The sequence below is a fragment of the Narcine bancroftii genome, unplaced genomic scaffold, assembly GCF_036971445.1.
Source record: "Narcine bancroftii isolate sNarBan1 unplaced genomic scaffold, sNarBan1.hap1 Scaffold_656, whole genome shotgun sequence".
In the NCBI taxonomy this organism is placed as follows: Eukaryota; Metazoa; Chordata; class Chondrichthyes; order Torpediniformes; family Narcinidae; genus Narcine; species Narcine bancroftii.
In genome coordinates this window covers 47878-74873 of record NW_027212172.1, presented here as the reverse complement: position 1 = coordinate 74873, position 26996 = coordinate 47878, and the positions used below count along the sequence as shown (strand labels likewise).

Here is a 26996-nt window from a genome sequence, read left to right as displayed (position 1 = left end):
TCACCATCAATTGTTGGCTTGTTACCCAGACCTTCCAAAGCAAAGACTAACCCAAGATAGTTGCTCAAGACCTCGCCTATTTCCGCTTTATACATTCAAAAACATTTGCTTTTTTTAATATTTGGTGCTAATTCATTTTCATAATCTGTCTTTTCTTTGTCTATTGCTGCCGTAGTGGTCTTTAGTGCTGCTTCCTTAAAGTTTCCCCAATCCTCTAGTTTCCTAATAGCCTTGGCCACTTTGAACAGTTGCTAGATCACATTGAAACAGGTTAGAACATGGTACCATGAGCAAAGGATAGATATTGTGGAAAGCAAACTATAGCTGGGCATTTGCTAGCAAAATTATATAATGTGAAATGTACACAAACAAAAGCATTACATGACTAATTTGCATAAGTTTACAGCCTTTGTGGCATTAAGCACACAGCTGCAAATTCTTATAAACATCTGTTGTCAGCTCCTGTGAGATTATGTTGATCATAAAACTGCAGGAGGTTGCTTCTTGATCTGCATTATAACTCATATTAAAATCATTTCTTTATTTTCTGACTCTCAGCATATGCAAAATAGAGCAATATTAGAGTGCAATGAATAAGTGAGTATATTAGTAAATTTTATATAGAATATCTTCCTAATGCCTTTTGAAATTATTTATTTGTATTTAGCAAAATCCCAAAGGAACCATTTTAACATCCATAGATTTCGGCAGAGTATTCCCAATTTTCATTTGCACCTAAATCTAATTGTGTCAGCAATGAAAATCACTGATTTGAATGCAGAGCTAGTAGTTGTGATGCCTTGTTTGGTGATGGAAGTAGATATTTCTTTTCCCCACATTGTACAGCTGAGTATTCACTAGTGGCTGAGGAACATTTCGTAATGATAAAAATATTTGTTCATAGTTTTACAGTATTTAGCTGAGTTTTTTATTAGGATATCTTGGATTTTCACATTTTGGAACAAAATGATGCAGTTCGACAATAATTGAACGGAATAATCTTCAACTGGATGTTAATCTTTGCGAGTGATTTTTGAAGGATAGCACATACAACCAAGTATTCTGTTACAGGAACCAGAAGTTGAACAAATCCAAAGTGGGCAGGATATAAGAGATCAGTCAGCGCTGCCTGGAAGCAGGTATTAAGCTGCGACAAATCTGATTGTCTCTTGCTTTTAACCACATTCCTTAATTTTGTTCTGCCATCAACATTGAAGGGCTGTCGTTGCTGTTAGGTTTAAGGGGACGTGAACAGACATATCAATGCCTTTTTGGAACCTCTGGGACTAATTGTTCTTTCCAGATTAACAAATTATCCAAATACTACTAGTAATGAAATACCTGAAGGACTTGATTTTATGTAAATTACTACTGAGACTATTTAAAAATACTGTGATGGAAATCCATAACAAAACCGAGCAAATTACATATTAGATTAAATCGTCCACTTTTGAAGTCTGAAGCTCAGGCTTACCAAATATGTCAAATTCCATATTTTAATACTGCAACAAGAATTATTGTCACACATCCTGATTCAGAACATTCTGTGCCAAATGTTGACATTGGATGAGGAGAAAAGACAAAAGTTGCGAACCTCTGCGGGGGGGGGTGGGGTGTCTCAAAAGTAGGCCAGCATAAGCTGTGAGGGAACAATAGAGATTCTCTAGCTCTTCATTCCCCTCCATCACCCCTTCTATTGCAGGGGACCATCTGGCCTCTGGCCTTGTGCGACTCTCCTGTGAAAACAGCTAAAGTTTCTGTTGCCATCTAAAACGTAATGTTTGTGTGGCATCACTCAGCTGTATCCAGAACTTGCAAATATGAAATCAATTTTGTTACACACATTTAACACATAACCAAGACCATTTATACAAAGATGAAGCACACATACCTCATAGACATTATATGCTGGAGGACAATTATAAAATAGTGCACTTTGTGTTGTCCAAAGGATTTTTTTAAGGGAAATTCAACTTTCAAATGAAACAATGCCATCTTTGTGACATTTGGAACTCTGTCAATTTTATATTAAAGAACCATATTTTGAAGTGGTAAAATTAGTAATGCTCAACACATCAAGAGCATTTCACTATCAGATAGATGTTGGTAACTAAGTTTGAATGGCGGACAGTATTTTTTTTTGCAGTATGTTTATATGGCTACTTGTTCTCTTGCCAATTGAATTGCTCATCAGTACGGACCTCCACTTAAACTTCTGATAGGTTAAAAGATGAATCGTCATCAAGTGATGAAGAAATCAGAATGGTCAACCAAAACACTGGTGTGAGCCATCAAGATCTCAAACTGCCATCTTTACCCTGTATTTCGTACGTGAAGTCCCTTCGACTAACCTCTGACCAGCTGGTAAGTATAAAATGCTTGTACATCGAGGTCTGTATAATTTTAAAAAAATCTTTTAACAGATTCAAACTAATTGTTTGAGGAGTCTGATGCCATATTTTTGTGGTTCAGTAATACCTAGGTCAGGATGACCCAGCCAGCTCAGAATTAAACCCTTCATCTCTAATTATTTAAATTTCCCTTTATATTCTAAATTCCAAGAAAGCGACCCTAATTTACTTTAATCCTCGACTCTGCGAAAGATGTGATACCCTCATTCAAGGCCAGGATAACCTTTCCAAGGAATGGTGTCTGGGTCTACTCTCTACGATTCAGTTGTAATACAACTTTTAACCCCTTGTGTTCCTATCCTTCAGAGATAAAAGCCACAGTTCTTTGGAATTTTAGATAATTTTCTGTTCTACCAAGAATGTTTCTAATGGCATAGTGCACCTATGGCTTAATGGATTTAAAATGAACTACTTTAATTTTTGTAATTGTAGGTAATGCATTTGTAATGGGCCTAGAGGACCCCAAATCCCAGCAGCAATAGAAATTCACCAAGACAGATGGCTACTTAAACAGAAGTTGTTTTTAATTTTCTTTAAACATAAAAACCGGATCAAACATTAACTTATTACAATTAACTTAACTCCCTTCTAATTCTAAGTGCAGATGTATGTAATGTGTGTTCAGAAATATTCTTTGGTTCACAGTCCAATCTCACTTCTCACTCCTCCAAGATTTCTTTATCAGGCAATTCTTATACTGTGCACAGAATTTAACATCTATGAATTTTCACCAGGCTCTGGTGCTTAAAGTTAAATGGTTACTGCTCAGGAAGGTTCTTGTTGGTTAGTGAGAGATATTTGTTGCTCATTGGACACACAAACTGATTTCCTCCGATCAGTCACTTCAAGGTCTTGCCAAAGAAACTTGCCCCATTATGGGTTTTCCAAAATATAATCTCTTCTTCCAGGTCACCACAGAGTTCCTCATGTTTCCCTTGTTTCAGGAGAAACACTCTAGCCAGCCATTTCTTCTTGTAAGAACTACAAGGGTTTTCAACAGGCTGAACTCACAACCCATCTTCAAAATGAGGTTTTCAACAAGCCTGTCATGTTGCAGCCTCAATTATAGAACTGACTACTCTCCCTCTCCCAAAAGAGAAATCGCCTGTCTTTTTACTCTCTCGTTAAAAACCAGAACTCCTTGCAAGGTTCCAAACTCAATCCTTGAAAGATCTTTAACCAGCACTTGAGCCCAGACTTTTCCATTTGCACTTGTTTTTGAAATTCTTTCTAAAGCAGTTTCATTGTCTCTGCAAAGTCACTGGTACCTGAATGTCTGGCTTTAGCAAAGCTCTTGCATTTTAAATGAGGTGTGTTTTGTTACTGTGTTTGTGAAGTGATCTACACTGAACCCCCCCCCCAATCTATCTCTTTTAAATGCATATTTTTATATAGTATATAATTTAACCCGCAACACATTCAACCTATATATTGCATATAAAAGAAACTAGCCATTCATGGATCAAATGATCCTTAGCTATTTGACACAAACTGTAGTAGTGGACCTGTGCTTTATTTCAATTACAGAGAAGTCTCCAACTAAAGGATGGTCCAAATGATGTTGTATTCAGCGTCACAACACAATACCAGGGTACATGTCGTTGTGAAGGAACTATCTACCTCTGGAACTGGAATGACAAAATAATTATTTCTGATATTGATGGAACAATTACAAGGTACATTTTAATCAGATGGTTTCAGTATACTCACATTTTGAAATTACTGACTGCCTGTGCAATAGTGAACAAGTTGCATTTTGTACTTGTGCAGATCTGATGCCTTGGGACACATCTTACCCACACTTGGAAAAGATTGGACACATCAAGGCATAGCAAAGCTTTACCACAAAGTCAGCCAGTAAGTTTTGCAGCAGCCTTCACAAATGGTTCAATTTTATCATGCATCTTTCTGTCAAATATTATTTGTTTGGTAAGTCTGGAAAGGCCACAGCATGAAGAGTGCTGAAAGTTGAAGTCCACACTAATACATCAGAAATAGAAATAAAACCAGGAAATGCTCAACATCAGGCTGCCAATGTTGAGAGAGAAAGAAAGTGAAATTCAGTGATTTTTTTTTCACTAGAATTTAAATGAACAGGCCAGTTTTATCCTTTTCTCAACACCTACGGAATAAATCTGCACATGGGTAGTTCTCTTTACTTTTGTCAAGTGCCCTACCAGTCAGGATTAAAAAGTATTTTGATATCGAGTCACTGTTGCAAAGACAAATAGAGTGAAACCACAGAAAAAATTCTGTAGATGCTGTGATTGTGGGGAAAAACACAAACATGCTGGAGGGACTCAGCAGGTTTCGCAGTGTCTTATAGGAGGTAAAGATATTATGGTAAACCACTGTACGTATGTATTTGTTTGGGCAAAATTCCACACCTGATCTCACTTGCCCATGTGGGTCTCTGACCCTCTGTTGATGCCAGTTTGTTATCAACCGTCATCACCACCAGACCTATGTGCATTACTTACTGTGATGACTGGAGGAAACATTTTAAAAAGCCGGCCAGCAAAATTTCTCATATTTGGTGCTGCATTTATTTTCCTTTGTAAGCAGAGATTGTTTTTTTTTTTTTTTTTGGTTAGTACAAAACATTATTTTCATGTGAAATCTGTCATTCGTCTCCACCTAAAATGCCATGTTTGAGTGTAACATGACCAGCAACATTATTGCATTGAAAAAATAAAATACAGTGTACTTTGACCTTTTGATCAAAACACAGTATCGTAGGTAGAGACTGAAAGCCTGCCGTTGTTTAACAGATGATACAAGCATTCTGCTGGTGCTACTGTGCTGCTTAGTTACCCTAAACATAGTATTTCAAAATCCAGAATCTGAAACACTTCTGCTCCGATGCATTTCAGCTAAGGGGTACTCAACCTATATATTGTGTAAAAGGAGCATGGGACCTTTCATCTCCACTTAAGCCTGCAAATAAATCAGTTTGTGATGCTCTTAACAAAAAGTGATCGAGAGAATGGTGTGGGATGGATACCATTGGCTTCCTGACATGCAAGGGTAACTACTGCAAGATGTTAATTATTTTGTTTAGTTTTTAGTTTGTGAATTTTGAGCTAGCCTTGTTGCCATTTCTCTATGTTGGAGGTTAGGTTTTTCCAGTATAAAATGCACTTGAACTAAATGGTTTCTTTGAACAAATATAGAAAATTGAGGAAAATCCACATCACTTGTCTCTGTTCACCACCAAATATCCCTACTCTAGCTTTCTGCAGAGAGGGAATTATGGCAACAGAGGTTCAATTAAAAGAATGCACTTGGACCATTAGGAACATATTACTCACTGATTTGGTAAGTGCATTTATATGAGCAGGTGCCTTGCTGGAATCATTAAAGCCTTATGATAGCATAATCTAGAAGAAACCAATCAAGTTGCCTACCTAGCAGATTGCTTGGTAACTTCACAAATCACTTCCCCAGTCCAGAGATAGACAACCAAACTTGGATCCTTGCTTTGGTGACGAGGTTTTGGAGGTGGCAAGGCCCTTCAGAGACTCAGCTTGTGGCATTGGCTGAGAAATGCTGGTAGTTGTCGACTGCAAAGTTAAAAATAAAATTAATCATTTGTACACCAGGCCAGGATCGTGATGGTTATTGACTATTCCGTTGTCGAGTGCCTGTAGTGGTTTGAAAGCGAAGAAAATACCAGTGACTAAATGTATTGTTTAAATTTTCCTGCAGAAATGGGTACAAGTTTCTGTATTGCTCGGCTCGAGCTATTGGGATGGCTGATATGACTCGAGGATATTTGCATTGGGTTAATGAGAAGGGGACAGTGTTGCCAAAGGGCCCTTTATTGCTATGTCCCAGTAGTGTTTTCTCAGCCTTGCACAGGTAACGTAACTTCTATTGCTTTATTAGTTTCCTGTTTTTCAATCTCATTCTTCATTGATATCTCTCTGGCTCCTTCTGCAATGATGTAAAATGTTTTTTTTCTCCATTGTGTTCAAAAGAACTGAATTTGTTACTGTCACCTGCCACTGTGCTCATACCTAATGTAGTCTTAGAATTGTTCTTTCAGATTTAAGCACTAGAAGTCTTCACCCTTCTGAATAGAATTGCATTAACTAAAAATCAGATTCGAATTACGTTATTAAAATGACACCTAGTTTATAGAATCAAAATATTAACATGAAAGGAATGTATGTGGCCTCTTGATGAAGATCAAGATCCTTATTGGTCAAGATCTATTGCTTTGAGTATTATCCCAAGTTGCTAACTATGTATTTGATTTTTTTTTCCTTATTTTAGAGAAGTAATTGAAAAGAAGCCTGAAAAGTTCAAGATTCACTGTCTAACAGACATCAGAAATCTCTTTTATCCAAATAAAGAACCTTTTTATGCTGCTTTTGGAAACCGATCTAATGTAAGTTAAGCTGTACAATAGTACATTCTGACATGCTTCATTTGGTCATGGTTCTCACTAGGTTATCAGTCAGGACTGCCATGCATGTTAACCATGCAGGGCTTTAAACCATAACAATTAAATTTTAGTGCAAATATTTGCATGGGATGCTTTTTTTCCAGGTTCAGGTACAGGTGCTTAACCTTTTATCTGGGATTATTGGGACCAGACACCTGCCGTTGTTCAGAATCTTCCGGATTTTGGAATAATTTTAAAGACTGTCCCTTTAAGTAAATGCCTCGCTCCTAGCCCCCGCCATCCATCTCTTCCCCCTCCCCACCCTACTGTCCATCGGTGCAATTCCCCTACCCCCACCAAGGAATATTTTGTGTCCTAGGTCAGGTCGAGCACGTGTCATGGTGGGGTGGAGGGGGAAGTGATGCTGACTGGGCTGAGCAGTGGTTTGACGTACGCCATACAGGAGGCTTTCGACCAGCAGGTTGGTCAGGTGGAGGTCAGAAGCGACGGGGTGGCCCAGGAGCTCAGCCAACAAACAGCCAGGGTCGGCTGCTCCGAGCCAGTGGCAAAGCAGGGCAAAAGGCTGGACACGAGGTGAGTGATAAAGGTCAAGTGGGCTCTGGAATGAGAGGCCACCCCTTCAGTGCAGAGCTGCAGAAGGAATGGGCATTAGGGTGGTGGGACTGGGCAACAGCAGCTTTAAGGCACACCACTAGCTTATCGGTCCAGCCCTTGGGCATACCCTGGAAGCACAGCGCTGTCCATTTTCCCCCACCCCCCCTTCTAACTTCTGACACGGCTGCAAGGGTACAGTGCTGTTGAGCCCAGAATTCACTGGAATGCCACACCAAATCGCAGCGATGGCTGTCTTCGTTACTCATAACCCTCCATGCAGCTGGATCCACTCTACAAGTGCCAGAGCAGTTCCAACTGCTTGAGGGATTATGGGTAAGTAAGACTGCCATTGCTCCTGCATTGTGCCAGCTTTTCTCCCACTGGGTGCAGGGGTGTCGCTCTCTGAAAACAGAATATTTGCACATTTTTGAATATTTTATTTTCCATCAATAAACAAGGAAATAACACCATAAACTGCTTGAAAATGTAGATGTCCTCCAACAATCTACGTACATGTGATGTTTCTTCCCCTCCCTCTTCCACCCCTTTTTAAAAAAAAACACCAGGTGCGATGTTGGCGTTTCCAATGAACATCCAGGGAGGCCATGCAGCCATCCCCTCATGTCATATCTTTTATTAATCCACCTATTGATAATTTTTGTCATGTGTGATTTTCACATTTTTTAACTCAGTTATATTTCATTTAATCTACCCCCACTTCAAATGTCCAGCCTCCAAAATCACTGCAACTCAACTTTATTTAGTGTAAACGGCTATTCCGGAGGCAAGTTTACTAATGTATTACAGGAAAGTACTTGTGTGTAAAAACCATATTTGATAAGCAGATGTCATCTACCGAAAAAGTGCTGGTTTTTGGAGGTTACTGGGTGTTTGGAATCCCGGATAAAGGGTTAAGCACCTCTACTCCCTACAGTTGAATCTACCAGCTGCTCCCTGTAGCTGCTTCTTGACCCAGGCAAATTGGACAAGCCCAGAATACCAGGTTAGTCAGCATAGACAAGCTGGGCTAAAGGGATAATTCCATGCTATATGATTCTCTTTCTGCATCAGAGGAATGAAAATTTACAAACTGTGCAGATCTGAAGTCTGCATGCAAATCAAAATCTCCTGAACTAGGTGAGATTATAAATTTGATTTATTACTGAAATACTGTGATTTTTAAAACATTCATCAATTCTACACAAGGTTTTAAAATGGTTTAAATTTGTGTTTGTGCTTTTCATGTTATTTAACCCCCTCTGGAGTTGTAAGTGAAGGTTGCACAAGATAAATTAAACCGAAGCATAAACACTGGAAACGAATTAGAAAATGAAGGGAACACTGAGATAGTTAGCCAACAACTGTACAGAGGGAAACGATTAGATTCTTGGATCAATACCCTTTCACCAGAACGAGAAGACCCTTTTAATCAAGTTCCAAATTTTGAGTTGGGATGTGTGAGGGATAGGGACACTTGTTGGTGGTTTGCATTGGTGATAATTGAGGCACACGTGGAAACAAAGGCCTCCAGCAGAATTGTGAATTAATTCTGTAGCTCAGGAAAACCTGTGGTGGTTCTGAAAATTCAGATAGTAGATTCTAGATACGCAGCCCATTCTCTGTTCCTGAAAAATTATGAATGATAGATTCATGATAAATAAATGCATATGGGATAGTTTATCATCAACATTTTCTGTCTGCCCACATACATCCTTCGACAGCAATTTCATATAAACTCCAGTAAGGTTTAAAAACATCAGATTTTGTATCCTGGAATTATTACCTAATTCATCTTGGCTGCTGAAGATATTTTACTTGGCAGATCAAATAAATTGGTGAGAATTAATTTTTTACTTGGCAGATAAAATGGAGTGGTGAGAATTAATAGATTTGTCGTTGCAATGCAGTACAACGAAAGCCTATTTCTTGATGGGCTGCATAGCAATTTCTCATCTGTACATTTTAGATGTTAACAGAGCAGAACAGTCTGCTTACCCAAGTGGCACTTGTTACTTGACACAGAATTTCTGCAGCTGTTCCAGCAGATGCTCATCATTGACTCCATCGGAAATCAGAAAAGAGACGCCAGATCTGGCACTGCTAGAAATTCCCATCAGCCCTATGAACACCTGCCTGCTTCTTTCAAGGCCACTAAAGTGGCTGTTGGGTGGACTCTCTTCATTCGCCTCCTTTTATTGTCTGTGTGAGATTCAGAATACTTGGGCATACTGATAAATCGCTGGAGATTGCACTGTAAACTGGAAGACCCTGGTAGTAGGATCTTGCTCTAATTGCCAAGGGTGATGCTATGATCCTACACAGCCTCTTGCTGTGTTTCAAGTCTTAGGGGACATTTCCCCCTAAACAATGCTAGCAAAACCACCTTATTCTTCCATAGTCCTTGCTCTATAATGAAAGGGCTCTTTTTCGATTGTTTGGTGCTTTCAGTAGATATGTAGGTTTGGATTGCAAAATAATAATTAATATATTTTCTGAAACCTTTTTCACAAATTTACAACCAGATTTGGCATTTTCTACTGTTTTAAAATTAGTAGTGTAATTTTTGTTTTATATCCAGAATTTTTTAGGAAATCCCAGCATCTAAAAATGTCATTGCTGTTTTTATTTTAAATTAAAAGAGATGAGAATGATGGGTGAGATTTCTGACTAGGTGTTATTTACCCAGTTGACAGATGCAAGATTGTATTCAGAAGCATTTGTACAGTGTGCGAGTGTGCCAGGCTGAATAAACTTGTCACTATCAGCCTTGGCTTTTTCCCTGAGAAAAAGTGTAATGACAGAAACCTAGCTCCAGTGGGAGGGAGAGCCTCAAGTTATCACTGTAATCAAATGCAAGCATTCTCCTTTCTTAGAAAACCCTCTTCAATTAATTCAGTTCTGACAACATCTCAGAGTATCATGAGGGGGAGACCATGTTTAAAAAAAGTTATTTGCTCAAGGTTTTATTATTTCAGCCTTGTTGCCTTATGAGTAATTAAATGCTTCAGATTTTTTGTAATGGCTCTTATTTAATCTATTTGTACGATCATTTTGTACCATTCAAATCTGCAGACTGTTCTGAATAAATACATTCCCAAGGGTAATACAAATCAGAGACATCTCATCTGCTTTTGAAGTGAATTGCAGCTGTGTAATGGATCATATTATAAATGAGCTGAGACTTTTTCTTATTTCCCCCCCTCCTAAACAGGATGTTTATTCTTATAAACAAGTTGGTGTCCCTATAAACAGAATTTTTACAGTCAATCCAAAAGGTGAACTAATACAGGAACATGCAAAGACCAATGTATCATCGTGAGTAGACATGCATTATCTAATTTATTGTAGAAATGCACTTTTTTCTTCAAGAATTATTTTGTATACAATGCTTAAGCATGGAATTTAATTTATTGTAGTTGAGACATACAGTATGGTAACAGGCCCTTTTGGCCCGTGAGCCATGCCACCCAATTGCATGTAATTAACCTACAAACCCAGTATATTTTGAACAATAGGAGGAAACTGGAGTGCCTGGAGGAAACCCATGCAGACACAGGGAAAACATACAAATTCCTTACAGACAGCGCCGGATTGGAACCCCAGTCAATGGCAATGTAATAGTGTTGTGCTAACTGTGCACACCCTCAATACATTTCCAGATACTGGGACATATTATTTCTAAGTTTAATTGTCATGGTCATACATTCAACACAAAAGTAGACCCAACGAGCTCATGCTGTTTCTCGACCACTCGTCTATATTATAATTTACCAGTACTTGCTCCATAGCTTTCTTTGCCTTGGTGATTCAAGTCCTCATCCAGATACTTTACTGTTGTGAGAATGCCTGCCTCATCCAGACCATGGGCAGTGTTTCAGTACCAACCATTTCAGGTTGAAAAAAATGTTCCTCAGGTAAACTTCATCTGTTCTTCTTAGACACCTTTGGTATGTGGAAAAGTTTTGTTTTAATCAGCTAGTCTGTGCTTTTTTTAAAAATAAAGACCTTTTTAATCAGGTTTCCTGTCAGCCTCCTCGCAGGAAAAATTATCCAGTCTCTCCTTTTAATGGAATCATTCCATCCCAAGCAATATTCTTGTGAATCCCTACATCCTCTTCAGTGCAATCATCACATCCTTCCTATATTTTGTGATGACTAGAACTGAACAATATTCCAGTTGCAGCCTTTCCAATAATTTATCGTTGCATTAAGACCTCCCTGTATTTGTATTCTATGGCCAAGTTAATGAAGGCAAGTAACCCATATACTTTCATTTGCCACCTTCAGGGATCCTTAGGATCCCTGCCTAGGACTTGATCCTTCACTATGTTTGTTCTACTTTTATTAGCCCTTCCAACGTGCATCACCTCACATTTACTAGGATTAAACTCAATAATTGCTCAACTGTTCAATTATTGTCCTGTCATCGAGCACTACCCTCCTCACAAACTCCAAACCATCAAATACCAGGTCATAGAATTGTTTGGTATAGAAACAAGATATTCAGCCCAACTTATTCATGATAACCAATATTCATCCTTCTGTATTAATCCCATTGCCCAGCATTTGGTCTATAGCCCTCTATGCCTAGACAATTCAAGTGTTTATTCACAGTACTTAAATACGGTCAATGATCCAGCTTCAACCCCTCTCTGAAGCCGTGAACTCCAGGGTGAAAGAAGGCTCCCTCATATCCCCTCTTAATTTATTTTCTCCCTCAGTGCCATAAACCTGCATCCTCTTGTTTTATCTAACTTTGATTGCAGAAACTTTTCCCTTAACTATATCTGTCAATTTGGCATTCCTCCATCATGCTCCTCGTTAACTTCCTCAGATGCACAATCAAACAGGCAGAGTTTCTCCTGTCTCCTCATAACAGAACTGCTCCATAGCAGACAATATCCTGGTGAATTTCTTCTGCATTCTCTCCAGTGCTTTATCCTCTTTTACTTTGAGGACCAGAGTTACATGCAATGTCAGTTGAGGTCTGACCAAGGATTAATGAATTTGGAGTATAATTATTTATTTTTCAATCACTCCCCTGATCAATTAAGGTCCCATGCATCTTCACCTGCATTTCCATCTTTTTAAAAAATTTAAAAAAAAATTTTCGCACCGTGAATCATGTCAACCAAAGTATGTACAAACGTTTCTCCCTTCCCTCTACCCACCTACCCCCCCAAAAAAAAAACCCTTTGGTGTTTAACATATACAATACAACCACACAAAACAATATCTTAACGCAAAGGAAAATAAACAAGAATAATGCGTCATCTATTTATTACACATTGAATCTAGTAGTTTTGTCTTCTTATCATTTTCATTTTAGGGGATGGAGGCCCTAGGCATGCTCTCTCTGATATGTTCCATGTATGGTTCCCAAATTTGTTCAAACATTGTGACTTTATTTTTTAAATTATATGTTATTTTTTCCAATGGAATACATTTATTCATTTCCATGTACCATTGCTGCACACTCATGCTCTCTTCCATTTTCCAAGCCGATAATATACATTTCTTTGCTACCGCCAAGGCCATCACAATGATTTTTTTTGTGCTTTATCCAATTTGAGGCCCAATTCCTTACTTATGTTATCCAAAAGAAATATCTCTGCTTTTTTTTGGTATGTTATTTTATGTAATTTCATTTAGTATCTGATTTAGAATAAATTTCGTAGCTTCTTCCTTTTAATTTGGTTATGTATTCCATTAATGTTTATAGTCATATAGTTCAACATGGCCATCTTATATCTTGCTTATATTTCTTTTCCACCTCTTCACCACCTCCATCCCCCTTTTCATCTCTTAGTTTACTCTTATTAAACTTAATGTACACAACACATTTAAAACATAAAGTACCCCCGTGATTCCCACACCTTAACCCCAAAAGTTCCCTCCCTCTCAGAGTTTCCCCTTATTCTTTGCCGGGTAACCACAACTCTCCTTTTCATTTGGATTGCGATCTTGCTCGCAGCGTCAACTGATTTTGCAGTGATGGTTCTTCCCTCCCCCCCACCCCCGAGCCCTCCCCAGAAAACATTACTTTTTTTAATATACAAACACAAAACAAAGTTCTCTTTTTTCCATCCTTACTTCCTTCCTTCCCTTCTGTTTTCCCTCTTTAGTTCTTTATATACATTGTTTTTACATCTTTATATATACTTTATTGCCGTTCTTCATTCTTATTACACCTCTTCATCTCTTCTTCCGACTTGCAAACTTTCTGCGAATTCTAACGGTTCCTCTGGATCCGAGAACAGTCTGTTTTGCTCCCCGGGTATAAATATTTTAAGTACAGCTGGATGTTTTAACATTAATTTGTAACCTTTTTTCCATAAAATAGTTTTTGCTGATTTAAACTCTTTCCTCTTCTTTAAGAGTTCAAAACTTATGTCTGGATAAAAAAATATTTTTTGACCCCTGTATTCCAATGGTTTATTGTCTTCTCTAACTTTATTCTTTGCCCGTTCCAGTATGTTTTCTCTTGTATATTTCAAAAATTTTACTAAGATGGACCTTGGTTTTTGATGTGCCTGTGGTTTCGGAGCTAGTGCTCTGTGAGCCCTTTCTATTTCCATTTCTTCCTGTATTTCTGTCATTCCCAGGACCTTTGGGATCCATCCTTTTATAAATTCCTTCATGTCTGTGCTTTCTTCACCCTCCTTCAGACCCACTATTTTTGTTGTTTCGTCTACTATAATTTTCCAACTTATCAATTTTCTGAGATAACAACTCTTGCGTCTCTTTAATTTTTTTGTCACTTTCTTCCAATTTTTCTCTTAAGTCATTTACTTCCATTTCTACACCCGTTTTTCGTTCTTCCACATTCTCTACTCTTTTCCCTATTTCTGTCACTACCAGTTCTAACCTTTGCATTTTATCTTCTGTTCTTTTCATTTTCCTTTTAATTACCTTAAATTCTCAAGCTAACCATTCTATTAATGACCTCATTTGTTCTTCAAAAAAAACTTAAATTCTATCCATCAGTTTTACCTTCTATTTCTTTGAAGATCTTGGTCTTCTTCTGTGTCTGTACCTGTGTTTGTGTCTTCTTCTCTTCTTTGTGTCTGTGTTTCTTCTGTTTTTCCTGTGGATCTGCTTGCATCTTGTTGCTGATCCTCCCCTCTTGGGCTACTCCTCTGTTGTGCCTCCTGCTGTTGATCTTCTTGCCAGTCATCTCTCCCATGTCGCTCCATTCTCTGCTGCCTTTCTCATCTTCCAGCTGAGCGCCCTGTTATCGGGCGTCCCTCAGCTGTTCGCACTCCGGCTGCCTGCTCCTCTGCTTGGCCCCCTTCCATCTGTGTCCTCTTTTTTCCTGTTGGTTGCGCACTTCTGTTTGGCTCCGAGAGCCATTTTTGAAGCCCACTGGCAGGTGAGTCGCAACTCCGTAGGGCAGGCACTGACCTCTGGGGTTGGGTGCTCCTCGCCACCATAGCATCCTGTTCCTTCGTGCAGGTAAGGCCTTCTTTCTTCTTCGGTGATTTTTCAACTTTTATTCCAGTTGTTTTTATTTTCTCCTTCTTGGATGCCATCCTCCTCCTCTTCTCTAATTTTATCTTCTATTTCTTCTATTTTATTTTTGTTGTGCTTTGTCTTTTTCTAACTTTTTTTCCTGTTTTCCTGGAGAGGGCTGGTTTTCCCAACCGGCCACTACTCCATCACATGACTCCTCTACCTGCATTTCCATCTTGAAGGATCTATGGACATACTCAAAATTGTCAAATTTCTTCAATACTCCTTACCATTCATGATTAAGTCTACCTTCCATACATCAACAACTCCACTCATTGTGTCGTTCATAAACTTGCTGATCCTGCCCTCCTCATCAAAGTGACTCACATATACTTCAAACAGAAAGGGAGCAAGCACAGATCCTCGTGAGACATCATGAGCCACAAGCATCCAATTGCAAAACCAACTCTACCATCACCCACCATTTCCCATTGCAAGGTTTTTGGATCCAGTTTGTCAACTTGCTCTGGATCCCAACTTTTTGAACTAGTCTCCTATGTGGAATCCTGTCAAATATTCCTAAGTGAATCACATCATCTGCTCTGTCCTTAACAAGACATGTCATTACCTCCAAAGAATTCAGTTGTTTTGGTCAGACAAAATCTGCCCTTTTTAAAAAAAACCATTTTGGCTGTCTCTAATTAGTTCTTTCCTTTACAAGTAATTATTAATCCTCAGAATATTTTTCAGTCTCTTACCTACACTGATGTTAGACACACTTATTTATAGTTACCAGGTTATTCCCTAAAGTTTTTCTTGATAAAGTGAACCTTGTTTCCTGCTCTTCAATCATTTGGTATTAAACACGTGTCCAATGAATATGAAAAAATCTCAGCCAGAGCCCCAGAAATCTCTTCCCTTACTTCTCGTTGTAGCCATCTCGTCTTGGAATATTCATCCACCTTTAAGGTCAGGAAGATATTGAAGCATCTCCTTTTTATTAATGGACTCATGCACTCAACTTTTGCCTACCCCTTTTCTGAATTTTCTCATCGACAAAGTCTGATCCCTTTGTGAATACCAATGAAAATTATTGCCCTATTGTTCTTTATGGAACATTATTTCCCTTAATTTTTCATTTGCCCTCTAGCTAGTTGCAGAATATTTTCATAATTACCTCAATCCTATCAGTGAATTCTTGTGACCTCCCACCACCAACCCCCCCTCCTAAGTTTATTAAGCATTTCCTTATACCTTTCATGCACTTTGTAAAGCCTACCCTGTCATTAATTCCCTGCATCTGTCGTATGCTTCATTTTTCTTAATCAACCCTTGATACCCCTCAACATTCAAGGCTTCCTGCACTTAATACCTCTGGCTTTTACCCTATCAGGGACATGCTGGCTGTCCCTCTTGTTATTTTTCCTTTAAATGCTTTCTGCTCTGCAGATGTAGCCTTAACTTTGTTTTGCTAGGTCTTCCTTTATGTTAATGAAATTGGCCTGTTCTTTCCAACCCCACCCCTCCTCAATTTAAGAACTTTATTCTTGGTACATCTTTATCCATTAGCCAAACTACTTTAAAATATATGGTCATTATCTCTAAAGTAATCCCTCCAATTTACTAGCTACAATACCCAAGATAAAGTTTAGAAATGCTCCTTCCCTTGTGGTAAGAAAACTCTCCAGAATAAGCCTAAAAAATTATGCCCCTTCTTACCCTTTGGTGCTTGGGTCTGCCAGTTAATACGGAAAACTGAAATCCACTAGAACTGTATAATAACCCTATTATTTCATCTCTCATTTTCACATCTACTAATTATACCTTCAACATCCAAATCATTACTGTAAATCCCTAACTCTAATGGTGTTAGCATTGATGCCTGTGGTATACCAATACTCACTGGCTTCCAATCACAAAAATAATTTGCTTAGGATTCCATGGACTCAAACTCTTTGGACCATGTAGGATCTTGGCAGTCCCACTGAATTCCATGCATTACTAATCAAATTGCACTACCTTTGTCTTCATTGCCTCTTTGGAAATTCAATCAGATTGGTCAGACAAGATCAGCTGATCATTTTGATTGATCATACATTTCAGAATTTTCCAGCAACTTCCCAATCACGAAGATCAGGCTTACCCTACTGCTCTGAAATAAAGGCACCACATTTGCTGTCTTCTGGTATTCTGATACTTTACCTTGGTCAGTGAAGATTTGAAAAATCAGTTAGGACTCCATTTTCTTCCTTTGTCTATTGTAGCAGCTCAAGATGCATCTCATCAGACCTTGGGGATTTATTCACCCATAAGCCCACAAGGACATTTAAAGCCTTTTACTGGAAATATGTTTGAGAATTTCACTGTCCTCCTCCCGGAATTCTAAAATTAAAATGCTCTCTCCTCTGTGAATCATTTAAGATCTTGCGTTTTGACCCCTAGCTCCACTCATACTTTAGCCCTTTGGTTCCCTATGGGCCCTACTCTTCCCTGCTTATCCTTTCACCCTCAAAATAGTCTTTTAGTGATATTTTGTGCCTTTCTTTTGCCCTCTAATTTATTTATTTTTTTAAATACTCCTTGACACTTTCAATATTCTTGATGGTCCTTTTCCATTTTCAGTTATCTATGTCTTCTATGTTTCCCCTTCATTCTTCATCCAACTGTAGCTACCACTTGACATCCAGGATTATTTGAACTTGCTCCCTTATCTTTCACCATTTGGGAATACATTGGCCTTCAATTCTGTCTCACTTTTAAATAACATCCAGTCTACTTTTGCCAAATCATGCCTAATTGCATTGACACCAGTTTAACTTCCAGACCATTGCTATCTCTTCATTACCAATAGTGAAATTTGGAGTTCTAATCACTATTTACTATTACTTACCCCACTGGCCCAATAGTTTGCATGGCCACATTTGATTACAATGGGTCCAGCACTATTTCTTCTCTAGTCGAACAATTTACTTGAAAAAACACAGAAATGCTGGAAGAACTCAGCTGGTCTTGCAGCGTTCATAGGTAATAAAGATCTATTTTGAGCCTGAGCCCTTCAAGGTATAAGCAAAAAGCAGGCAGTTGTCTGAATAAAGACTGGGGAGAGAAAGGAGTAAAAATGGGAGGGGGAGTAGTCCAGACCAGCAGATTGAAGGTATTAAATTGGACATGATGGAAGGAAAGGTGAGAATTTATTTTGGTTCTGTGAAAGGAAACAGACAGGGAGGGAGGAGAAACAGAGGCATAACTAGAGGAAGGGGAGATGGGGATGGAGATGGTGGAAACCAGAGAAGTTGATGTTAATGCCACCCAGATGGAGGGTGTGGTGTTGTTCCTCCAATTTGTGGGTGGTGTCAGTCTGACAATGCATTACTCCATGGACAGATATGTCAGCAAGGGAAAGTGATTGGGAATTGAAATGGATGGCCACTGGGAGAGCCACATTATTGTGGTGGACAAAGCTGAAGTGCTTAATGAGGCAATTTCCCAATCTGATGTAGAGGAGACCACAACTGGAGCACTGGATTCAGTAGATGATGCCTGGAGTTTCATTAGTGGTGTTGCTTCATCTGGAAGGACTGTTTGGGGTCCTGAATGGTGGTGAAGGATAAGGTATGGGCAGAAGTGGAGCATCTCCTGTGGTGAGAGGGGTAGGTGCCAAGGGGACGATTGGAGAGGAGGGAGAAGTGGATGATGGAGTGCGGAGGGAGCGGTCCCTGTGGAATGTGGAGACGGGAGGAAAGAAATGTCTATCTGGTGGTGAGATCATGTGGGAGGCGGTGGAAATGGCAGAGGACGATATTTTAGATACCAACTGGTAGTCCTGTCCTTGTTGCGCAAGGAGGAAGAGGGGGCCAGGGCAGATGTGCAGGTAATGGAGGATAAGCTGGTGAGGGCCGAGTTGATAGTAGTAGAGGTAAAGTCGCATTGTTTGAACAAGGAGGACCTAGTCCTGGTAATGTGATGGAGACAGAGGAATTGAGAGAAAGGAATGGAATCTTTTCAGGAGTCAGGGTGTGAAGAGGTGTAGTCGAGGTAGATGTGGGAGTTGGTGAGTTTGTCCCTTGGGAAGGAGACAGGAGGATTGAGAAAAGGGAGTGTGTTGCTAGAGATGGTCCCAGTGAATTTGTGGTCAGGGTAAAAGTCGACAGCAAAGTGGATAAAGTCAACGTGCTCATCATGGGTGCATGAGGCAACACCAAATAGGTCGTCTTTGTATATAATATATATTTTATTGCACCCACAAAGCTACTTTAGCTCTCTCCTAACTTATTGGCTGCACCCTATCACACTTGATGCACCTGTTACAGATCAGGAATGGGAACAGCAAAGTATCCTTTGCTCTCATTCTAAGGAACGAATGTATTTCCAGTTGGAGATACAGCACAATAACAACCCTTTCTGGCCCATGAGTACGCGCTGCCTAAATCAGATTCCTGTCACCCTAACCTGTACAGCTTTTGAACCAGAGACAAAACTGAAGTACACAGAGGAACCCCATGCAGTGACAGGAAGAACATACAAATGACTTACAGACAGCGGTGGATTCGAACCCGGATCAGTCTAATAGCATTGCGCTAACGGTGCTACCCAAAGTATCCTTCACTCCATCCTTGCCACCTCCTTTGCATTGCTCTTGAATCCTCATACACAAACTTCCAAGTTCTCTTCCATTTCCCACTGCCCGCGCTGTTCTCTAGTCAAGTATTGCTTGTTTTTCTGATTCCCATTGTCAAGTTATCTAATCTAATCCTGTTCTGCCAGGTTATGTAATCCATACTCCCCTCGTTTCTGGATGAACTCCCCCTTAGTGCTACTAAATTCCAGGAATCTAGTCCTCTATTGGACTAGGTCACTCTTGCATTTTTTTTTTAAACCACGTCTATCAAAGACCAAAATATCTCTCCCTCGTGGAGCATTTCCATTTGACAGGATACTGTTTTCCACCTCTACCTTAAAATATCAATGACCCTTTCTACTTTTATTGAAGCTGTCATCTGTTTTACAGTAATCCCCAATTCTAGGTTATCTCCACTATCCTTGGATGACTTTCCCAGCCCCAAAACATCATCCTGTCCACCTCATTCCTAATACTTCTACAAGATGAATACAAGAATATAGGAGCAAGCACAAAGCAGCCAGATGCCTAAAGATTAGTCAGTCATTTGGCTGCAGCTCCTGCTCCAGTTCCCCATAACCCTCAATCCCTCATCTTTGAAAATGTTTATCCTCATGTTAAATATATATAAGGATCTGGCATTATCCTTGAGGAAAGAAAATTCTAAAGATTCACCATTACTACTCCTCAGTTTTAAATGACTATTCCCCCCTTTTTTTTTTAAAAGCTATGTTCCCTTATTTAAGATTTTCCCACTGGTGAAAACATCTCAACATCTACCCTGAAGTACAACTTAAAGTCTGCAAACACAGTGATTGAAGTAAAAAGCACACTGCTGGAGAAACTCAGCAGGTCAAACAGTGCAAGTTATATTAGCAAAGATAAAGGATACATAGCCAACATTTTGGGCTTGAGCCCTTCATCGAGGTATGAGCAAAATGTGGGCAGAACCTGAACAGAATTGATTTTGTACACTGCTTGACCTACCGAGTTTCTCCAGCATGGTTTCAACATCTACACTGTCGAGCCTCCGAAGGAATATGATGAGTTTGAATGAGGCCATTCTTCATTTTTTCTTATCTTTATAAGACAATACCCTCATCCCAGAAATTGTACTGGCAAATATCCATTGCTCTATTTCCAATGTTAGGAAAAAGGGACCAAAATTCTTCACACTGTTTCATGTACAGTTGTGGGTGCAGTGAAATACACTGTTTGTATGTAGATAAGTAAATTGTCCAACTAGACAAGAAACTACTGGTGCCATGTAGCACTTGACCCCTTTGCAAACATGTTGTTTGCTTTCTTTAATACTTATCAGGTCTACCTGCTCAATTTTTTCATTATTCAGGCAGCTGACTACCTGGAACAGTTTAAATTTGACTTATTTGCAGTCGCTAGAAAACCAAACGAATTCCAGAGGTGAGAGTGACTCTTTTTAAAAAGGACCAGGGCAGTGTTGGCAACTTTGGCATCAAACAGCTAAAGTAAAACTGAAATTGGTGGAGGAGTCTTTAACATTGAGTCACACCTGCCACTAGGGTTAATGGATCTGGATGCTGAAAGCCAATCAATTCACTCCTTGCAAGAGTTCCACAATCCATTGCACCATGACTAATCAACTTAACATGCTTCATCAATAACCTTTCCTCAAAAGGACACAAAATGGGATTTTTATTTGCTGTGACAAACATTCAATTTCAATATCCAAGATAAAGGAAGTAGTCTATCCCTGCATACATCAAGAGCCAGATGTCATTCTAGGTTGTTAAATGACAATTCTATTCAACATAAAGTGTACGCACCTCCCATCATGTACAATGAATCCCATTGTTAATTCTCCTGCCAAACCAAACCAAAAAATACTCAACAACATTTGATTTCCATGAGAAAGGGGAGATAGATGGATGTAGAAGCTCCTCAAAACACACAAGGAGAACTTGACATATTGTTTCATGCTTTACCACCTATTAATTAACCATAATTCCCTTGAAAAATAAAACTGCCAGTAAACCTAAGTGTACAATAATTGAGACAAAATTCAGTTCTGAAATTCCATTCCATTGTCATCAATGGGACCGTATTTCAGAAGTGAAATAAGAAATTAACTATTACATAAGCAATTGAGGATTTATCTTCCTATTGGTTTTCAAGGGCCATGAAATGCATTAACTGGGATACACTAAGAATGTGTATGTGTACGAATGTGCACACACACTCTCTTGTAAATATAAAGTTACTAATGTATTCAGTTTCTCATACAGAACTCTTCTTTTCCAGTTACGTAAGGTTGAGTGAAATAGTTGATCATGTATTCCCGCTGCTGAAGAGAGAGCATTCCTCAGACTTCCCCTGTTCAGACACCTACAGTCAATTCACATACTGGAGGGAGCATCTGCCAGCTGTGGAAAGCCAGGACCTTCAAGCTTCCTCAAGTTAAACACGAGTGCATAATGAATTGATTTTTGTATCTTAAAAGCCAGACAGCCATTTCTCATGGTTTCAAATTGTAATTTTCTTCCCACTTGGCTTTATTGTAAGCAGGAAAGTTTGTGTCTGTTACTGAACATGTTACTTCATCAGCTGTTAAGAACATTGCAGAGTGAAGTCACTTGGTGGTGTGTTGCATCTTAAGCTGGTTTTTATTTTAATTTTTTTTATTTACACAAGAAATCTGGTACTTATGTTGACATTTTTTGATGCCATCTGCTGTGTGTTATTAGAGCTACATTAAGATCATTGTCCTTATTTAAGCATTCACCATTTTGTGAGGAAGTTGTTTCATCAAATTGACTATTTCTACATTTTTCTCAACAAATACCAAACTATGATTACTGTACAGTATTTATAGAATGCAATTTAAATAATTAGTTCAGATATGGCTTGCATAATAGACTATTTACTGATGCAAAGACTCAAGTAGCTTAATCGCTTGTCTTCACCAGATGTTTTTCTCCCACCACCCCCGCACATATCTACCTCTTTATCCTCTCATGTCCTCTCATGAGGATAGTGACTCCAGATGGTCTGTAGTTCGGTGGCTGGAAGCTGCTGTTTACATGTGCACCAATTTTCTCATATACCACCCCATACACATATACTGTGGCAGGAATAATGGTTCAAATGAATCACAAGCATGTGCAAAAGCATTGGAAGCCAGATTTGATCTGGTCCATGTGCCTGGTTGATTGACTGCTGGATTAAAAGAAGGTCAAATTATTTTTGCACTTTAATTTATCAATAGTTATTGCATATGTGAATATAAAGAGTTTAATTTTCTGTAGAAAATAGAGTAATGCTTCTGATGTGTCCTAAATATGTTACAGGTACACATCTTGCAAATATTTTTGTAAATAATTATGGCTAAATAGTTGTAATTAAGATCTATATTTTCCAAAAGCAAGGCATGTAGATGATAGAAATTTAAAATAAAAACAATAATTACTGGAAACTCAGAGGAGGCAGTATATGTGGAGAGAGAAGCAGAGTTAACATTTCAACCTGAAGAACATTAGCTATCTAATGAGGATCAAAGACCTGAAATGTCTTGTTTCTCTCTTCACTATGCCTTAATCTGCTTCCAAAATGGTCTTTGGAGCATATTGTCCCTTTTCCATGAGACTACATTTTCTATTTTATGATTATGCATTGGGATTATTGTTCTTGTTTCAGTCTATAATGCAGAATAATTGCATGGAAAAATATGAGCCAGATTCTTGGACGGCCCCTGGACTGCCCTGTGGAATGTGGTTGGATGAGTTGAAAGTCCACTCAACTACCATCTTATTAGGGAGCAAGAAATGGAGTGCCCATTTTTAAAAATCTGGAACTGAATTTGACTGTCTACAAACAAAAAAATTAATGATTTTACTTAACTAGAAAGTAAAAGTCTTTCAATGAGCTCGCTATATCATTAGATTGAATCTCCACGTTATTTTAAGAACTCAAACTTTAACGTTGGAGAACTAAATCATTTGTAAAGGGGGGTGGGGGAAGATGTAAAGTGAGCCCTCAAAAATTACTTCTGGTACAGCTCAAGAATATTATCCACTATTGGAATATTATGTCTGCCCTTTCTGTCTGGTTTTGTCACAATTTGGAAATTACTTCTCTTCAGATGCATGCAAAGTTATGACTGATATGGGTTTTATAGTTGTATCTAAAATAGGAAATGTTAGGCCATGAGCATACTGCAAAGGGTATTTTCTTTCTATGAAAGATTTAAAAAATTGAAGTTTTGCTTTCAAATCTGTTATTGCAATTACTGTACTAAAAATTATAGTCGTTTACTCCTGTGTACTGAATTGCAGTTTTGCTGGAGGTAGCTATAACCGTGTAGAGGTAAACTTGTCAATAAATGCATTACATAATTTAAATATGAAACTGCCTGCTACTAGTTTTTACAGCATATCTATATTTCAGAACCATTTGTACAAGGCCTTGTAACATGGAATTAGCCTAAAGTTAAGAAAAATGGACAGCAAACCAAAGCTAATGAGATTAATTAATATGTCCAAAGAGGAGAAGGTAGCAAGGGAAAAGATTTGAGGGATAAGCTGAGGGAAAGGGTACTGTGGAAGGGAATGGAGAGCTTTGAGTCAGAGGTAGCCAAGATAGAGTCTTGAACCGATATTTCCAGTGTTAAAATCAGCAACCAAGTTGTGCAAGGCATTTGTGAGTACAGCGTGCCCTTTCTTACAAGCAACTGGTGAAGCAGAAAGATTTGAGGATTGGGATTCAAATGATAAGCAAAGGGGTTAGGAGAGGCACAAGAGAAATAAAATGGCCCTACTCCATTAAGCATCTGTACCTTACAATGAATTTGATTTATTCCCAGTTCAAATCAAATCGATAATTAAAGATTGGGATCAATCATGAATCTTGCGTTCACCACTGTTTATCAAAGTATTATTTTGAGAGGTCTATTCTGATTCTACTGCTGTGATAGCTACATTTTCTAAAATATATTTTAATTTCTAAAAAAAAACCATTAAATTTTACCCTCAAACTTTGTTCAAAAAAGATTAGCATATACAGAACAGCTACTCTAAATGGACACACAAAAAAAAGTATCGACTCCAGCATTACTTTTTCACTCACCTTCCTTCCTGAAACTTGCCCACCAGGATGTAGGCCACTTATCTATTTTACATCTGCCTGATATTATACTCCTTGAAGGCAAAATTACCAAGGCATCAATCTCTTTTCAACATCATTTGAGTATACCCATATGGAGGTCAATATTGATTGGAAATGGCTATCTTGGTTCAAGACCCAGCTTCATTGTCAATACCTCAAAAATTATTAGGTACTATTACCACCTTTTGAAACATAACACTTTAGAAAGTTCTATCCAGGAAATCTTGAATAATGCTGTAGTGTGGTAATAACATGATCAAGTTAATGGGCCACCATCCAGAGGTCTAAACTAAATATCTCGAGAGGCAAATTTGAATAGCGTCAGGTCAACTGGGGGATTTAAATCAATTAAAGCCTGGAATTTAATTCTGCTGTTGGTCTGGAATAGTGGATGTGGTTAATTTGTTAACTGTCCTGAAAAGTTATTCCCCTCTATATTTGAGTAATTGTTGACCTTCCAGTAATGCTTTTTTTTAAATTATGTAAATTAAATAGGAGCATTTTGCAATGCTTCAAAATGGTGATCTTTTAATTGCATGACAAGTGCAGTAAGAGGGAAAGAGAGGGTATGATGGTTATTTTCTTTGAATCAGCTGAAATTCTTCTCAACATTTGAAGTTTACATTTACAATGTTTCAGACTCCCTGTAAATCATAGTTAGATTACACAGTCTACTGCAAAGCTGACCTCAGCTTCTTCAAGCCGTTATGATGAATAGCATACAATTGCTGTGCTGTACAGACTGTTCATTTTCAGAAAAGAATTTAAATCATTTGGAGTTTAATTTGTACCTTGTGTCATGTGCAAAGTGATGAATAGAGGAATTGGTAGGCTAGATCTGCTGAAACAAACATTTAAATCACACAGCAATGATCACTTTTTAAACTTTCATATTTCCAACAAACTGTACTATCAATTGTTCAACTAGTGACAATACCAGTGACAAAAGGTAACTTAATTATTACAAATTCTAAGTTCAGGACTTCGGCAGAGAAGTAAAATGCTGGGAACAGTTTTTTGAGGATTATGGAATAAGATAATGAATAAACAGGGAAATTGAGAGTTGCAGGGTTATTTCTCCTCCTAACCTCGTTTGAGAAGTGCCCAAGAATTTCCTAAAGTTCATTCCTTTGTATACAAATGAAAACATTTTCTCTTCTTGCACTATTCAAATTAAATGGGAGTTAATTTACATCATTGTAGCACTGATTAGTTAATCTTTAATAAAAGGGCACTGAGGAAACATCAGTTTCTGGCCACATTGGTTACCTGTAAAATTTGCTGCAATATACTTTAGCCCACACTTAAAAACAGAATTATGCAATCAACCATCAGTACCAATGGTTGATTGCAAAAACAAACAAAATGCATATAGGTGGACTATGGTTAAATAAAAATCTGCTCAGAGAAATGTGCTGGAAGAGCCCTTTATCTTCTTTATGAAGCAACCATTTCCATAAAGGGAGATGAAACCATGCATTCAACCTAACCCATTTCTATGGCAACATTTGCAATAGGAACAGATGTGATGTGCTTACAATTTTATGCAGCATTATACTTGATCTTTAAAGCATTAACGAAAGAGGCCTAGATAATGTAAAATTAAAAGGTAAACTCTTCAAATAAATCCACTAATACGAATCTTTGGAAATGTTGCCTTGAGTTGAAAAATCACCTTTTGTAAATGTTGAGTTTGTTTTCTACATCCATGTAAAACTACCTTTTACAAGGAATTTATTTTCCAGTCTGAAAAGATGTGTAAATGCTCTATTCCTAAAATAGATGTTTACTTAATCATAGATTCATACAATACAGAAACAGGCCTTTTGGCCGGCCACATCCATACTAATCTCATTTACCAGTACTTAGCCTGTACCTTGGCATTCAAGTGCTTATCTAAATACATAGTTGAGAGATTATCTGCCTCCAGTCCTTCTCAGAAAGTGCTGTACAGATTCCAGCCAGCTACTGGGTGAAAAAATTCAGAATCAAGTTTATTGTCATGAACATCTGCGTTATATAGTCAAGATAACATGAACTATTTTGTAACTGAGTAAGAATACACCCTTCTCATTGTAGTAACTGTAGTGCACCACTGTGGGGCATATGAGTGTGTGAACAGTTTCCTGAGATGGTGGAAGGCATCAGTAAGTAAAGTCTCTTTTGTTATTTGAATCTTGCATCTCTAAGTTATTTAAGAGGCCTCCTAAGTAATGCAGACATAACATGGTGGCAGTGATATAACAAGAATAAAGTCATGCAATTGACTGTAAGTCATTGAAATATGAAGGGGAAGAAGAAAAAAAAAATTACTGAAAAAATGACTGGAGCAACAACAGTTCCCCCAGTGATGGACTGAGAGACTGAAGAC

At 38.4% G+C, this 26996-nt stretch overlaps 1 protein-coding gene across 2 annotated transcripts; it reads left to right on the top strand.

Annotated features, from left to right (window-relative positions):
- Positions 1-972: 972 nt before the first annotated feature.
- Positions 973-23869, top strand: LOC138751082 (phosphatidate phosphatase LPIN1-like). 2 transcript variants are annotated; one of them, XM_069913161.1, is made up of 8 exons: positions 976-1139; positions 2223-2364; positions 3939-4087; positions 4182-4268; positions 6120-6272; positions 6690-6804; positions 10628-10731; positions 21767-23869. In XM_069913161.1, exons 2-8 carry the CDS (start codon positions 2263-2265, stop codon positions 21924-21926), a joined length of 870 nt encoding a protein of 289 aa, XP_069769262.1. In that variant the 5' UTR covers positions 976-1139; positions 2223-2262; the 3' UTR covers positions 21927-23869. The 2 variants fall into 2 exon arrangements, with proteins under 2 accessions (XP_069769263.1, XP_069769262.1); XM_069913162.1 differs by lacking the exon at positions 6120-6272 and having other exon boundaries at positions 973-1139.
- The last annotated feature ends 3127 nt before the right edge of the window (positions 23870-26996 follow it).

What these genes read in the sequence shown, in the direction of transcription:
- LOC138751082 (XM_069913161.1), top strand. Translation starts at nt 2,263, where the DNA reads ATGGTCAACCAAAACACTGGTGTGAGCCATCAAGATCTCAAACTGCCA. An exon ending in GACTAACCTCTGACCAGCTG is followed by an intron (nt 2,365 to 3,938) that starts GTAAGTATAAAA and finishes TTTCAATTACAG; the next exon opens with AGAAGTCTCCAACTAAAGGA. An exon ending in GTTTTCTCAGCCTTGCACAG is followed by an intron (nt 6,273 to 6,689) that starts GTAACGTAACTT and finishes TCCTTATTTTAG; the next exon opens with AGAAGTAATTGAAAAGAAGC.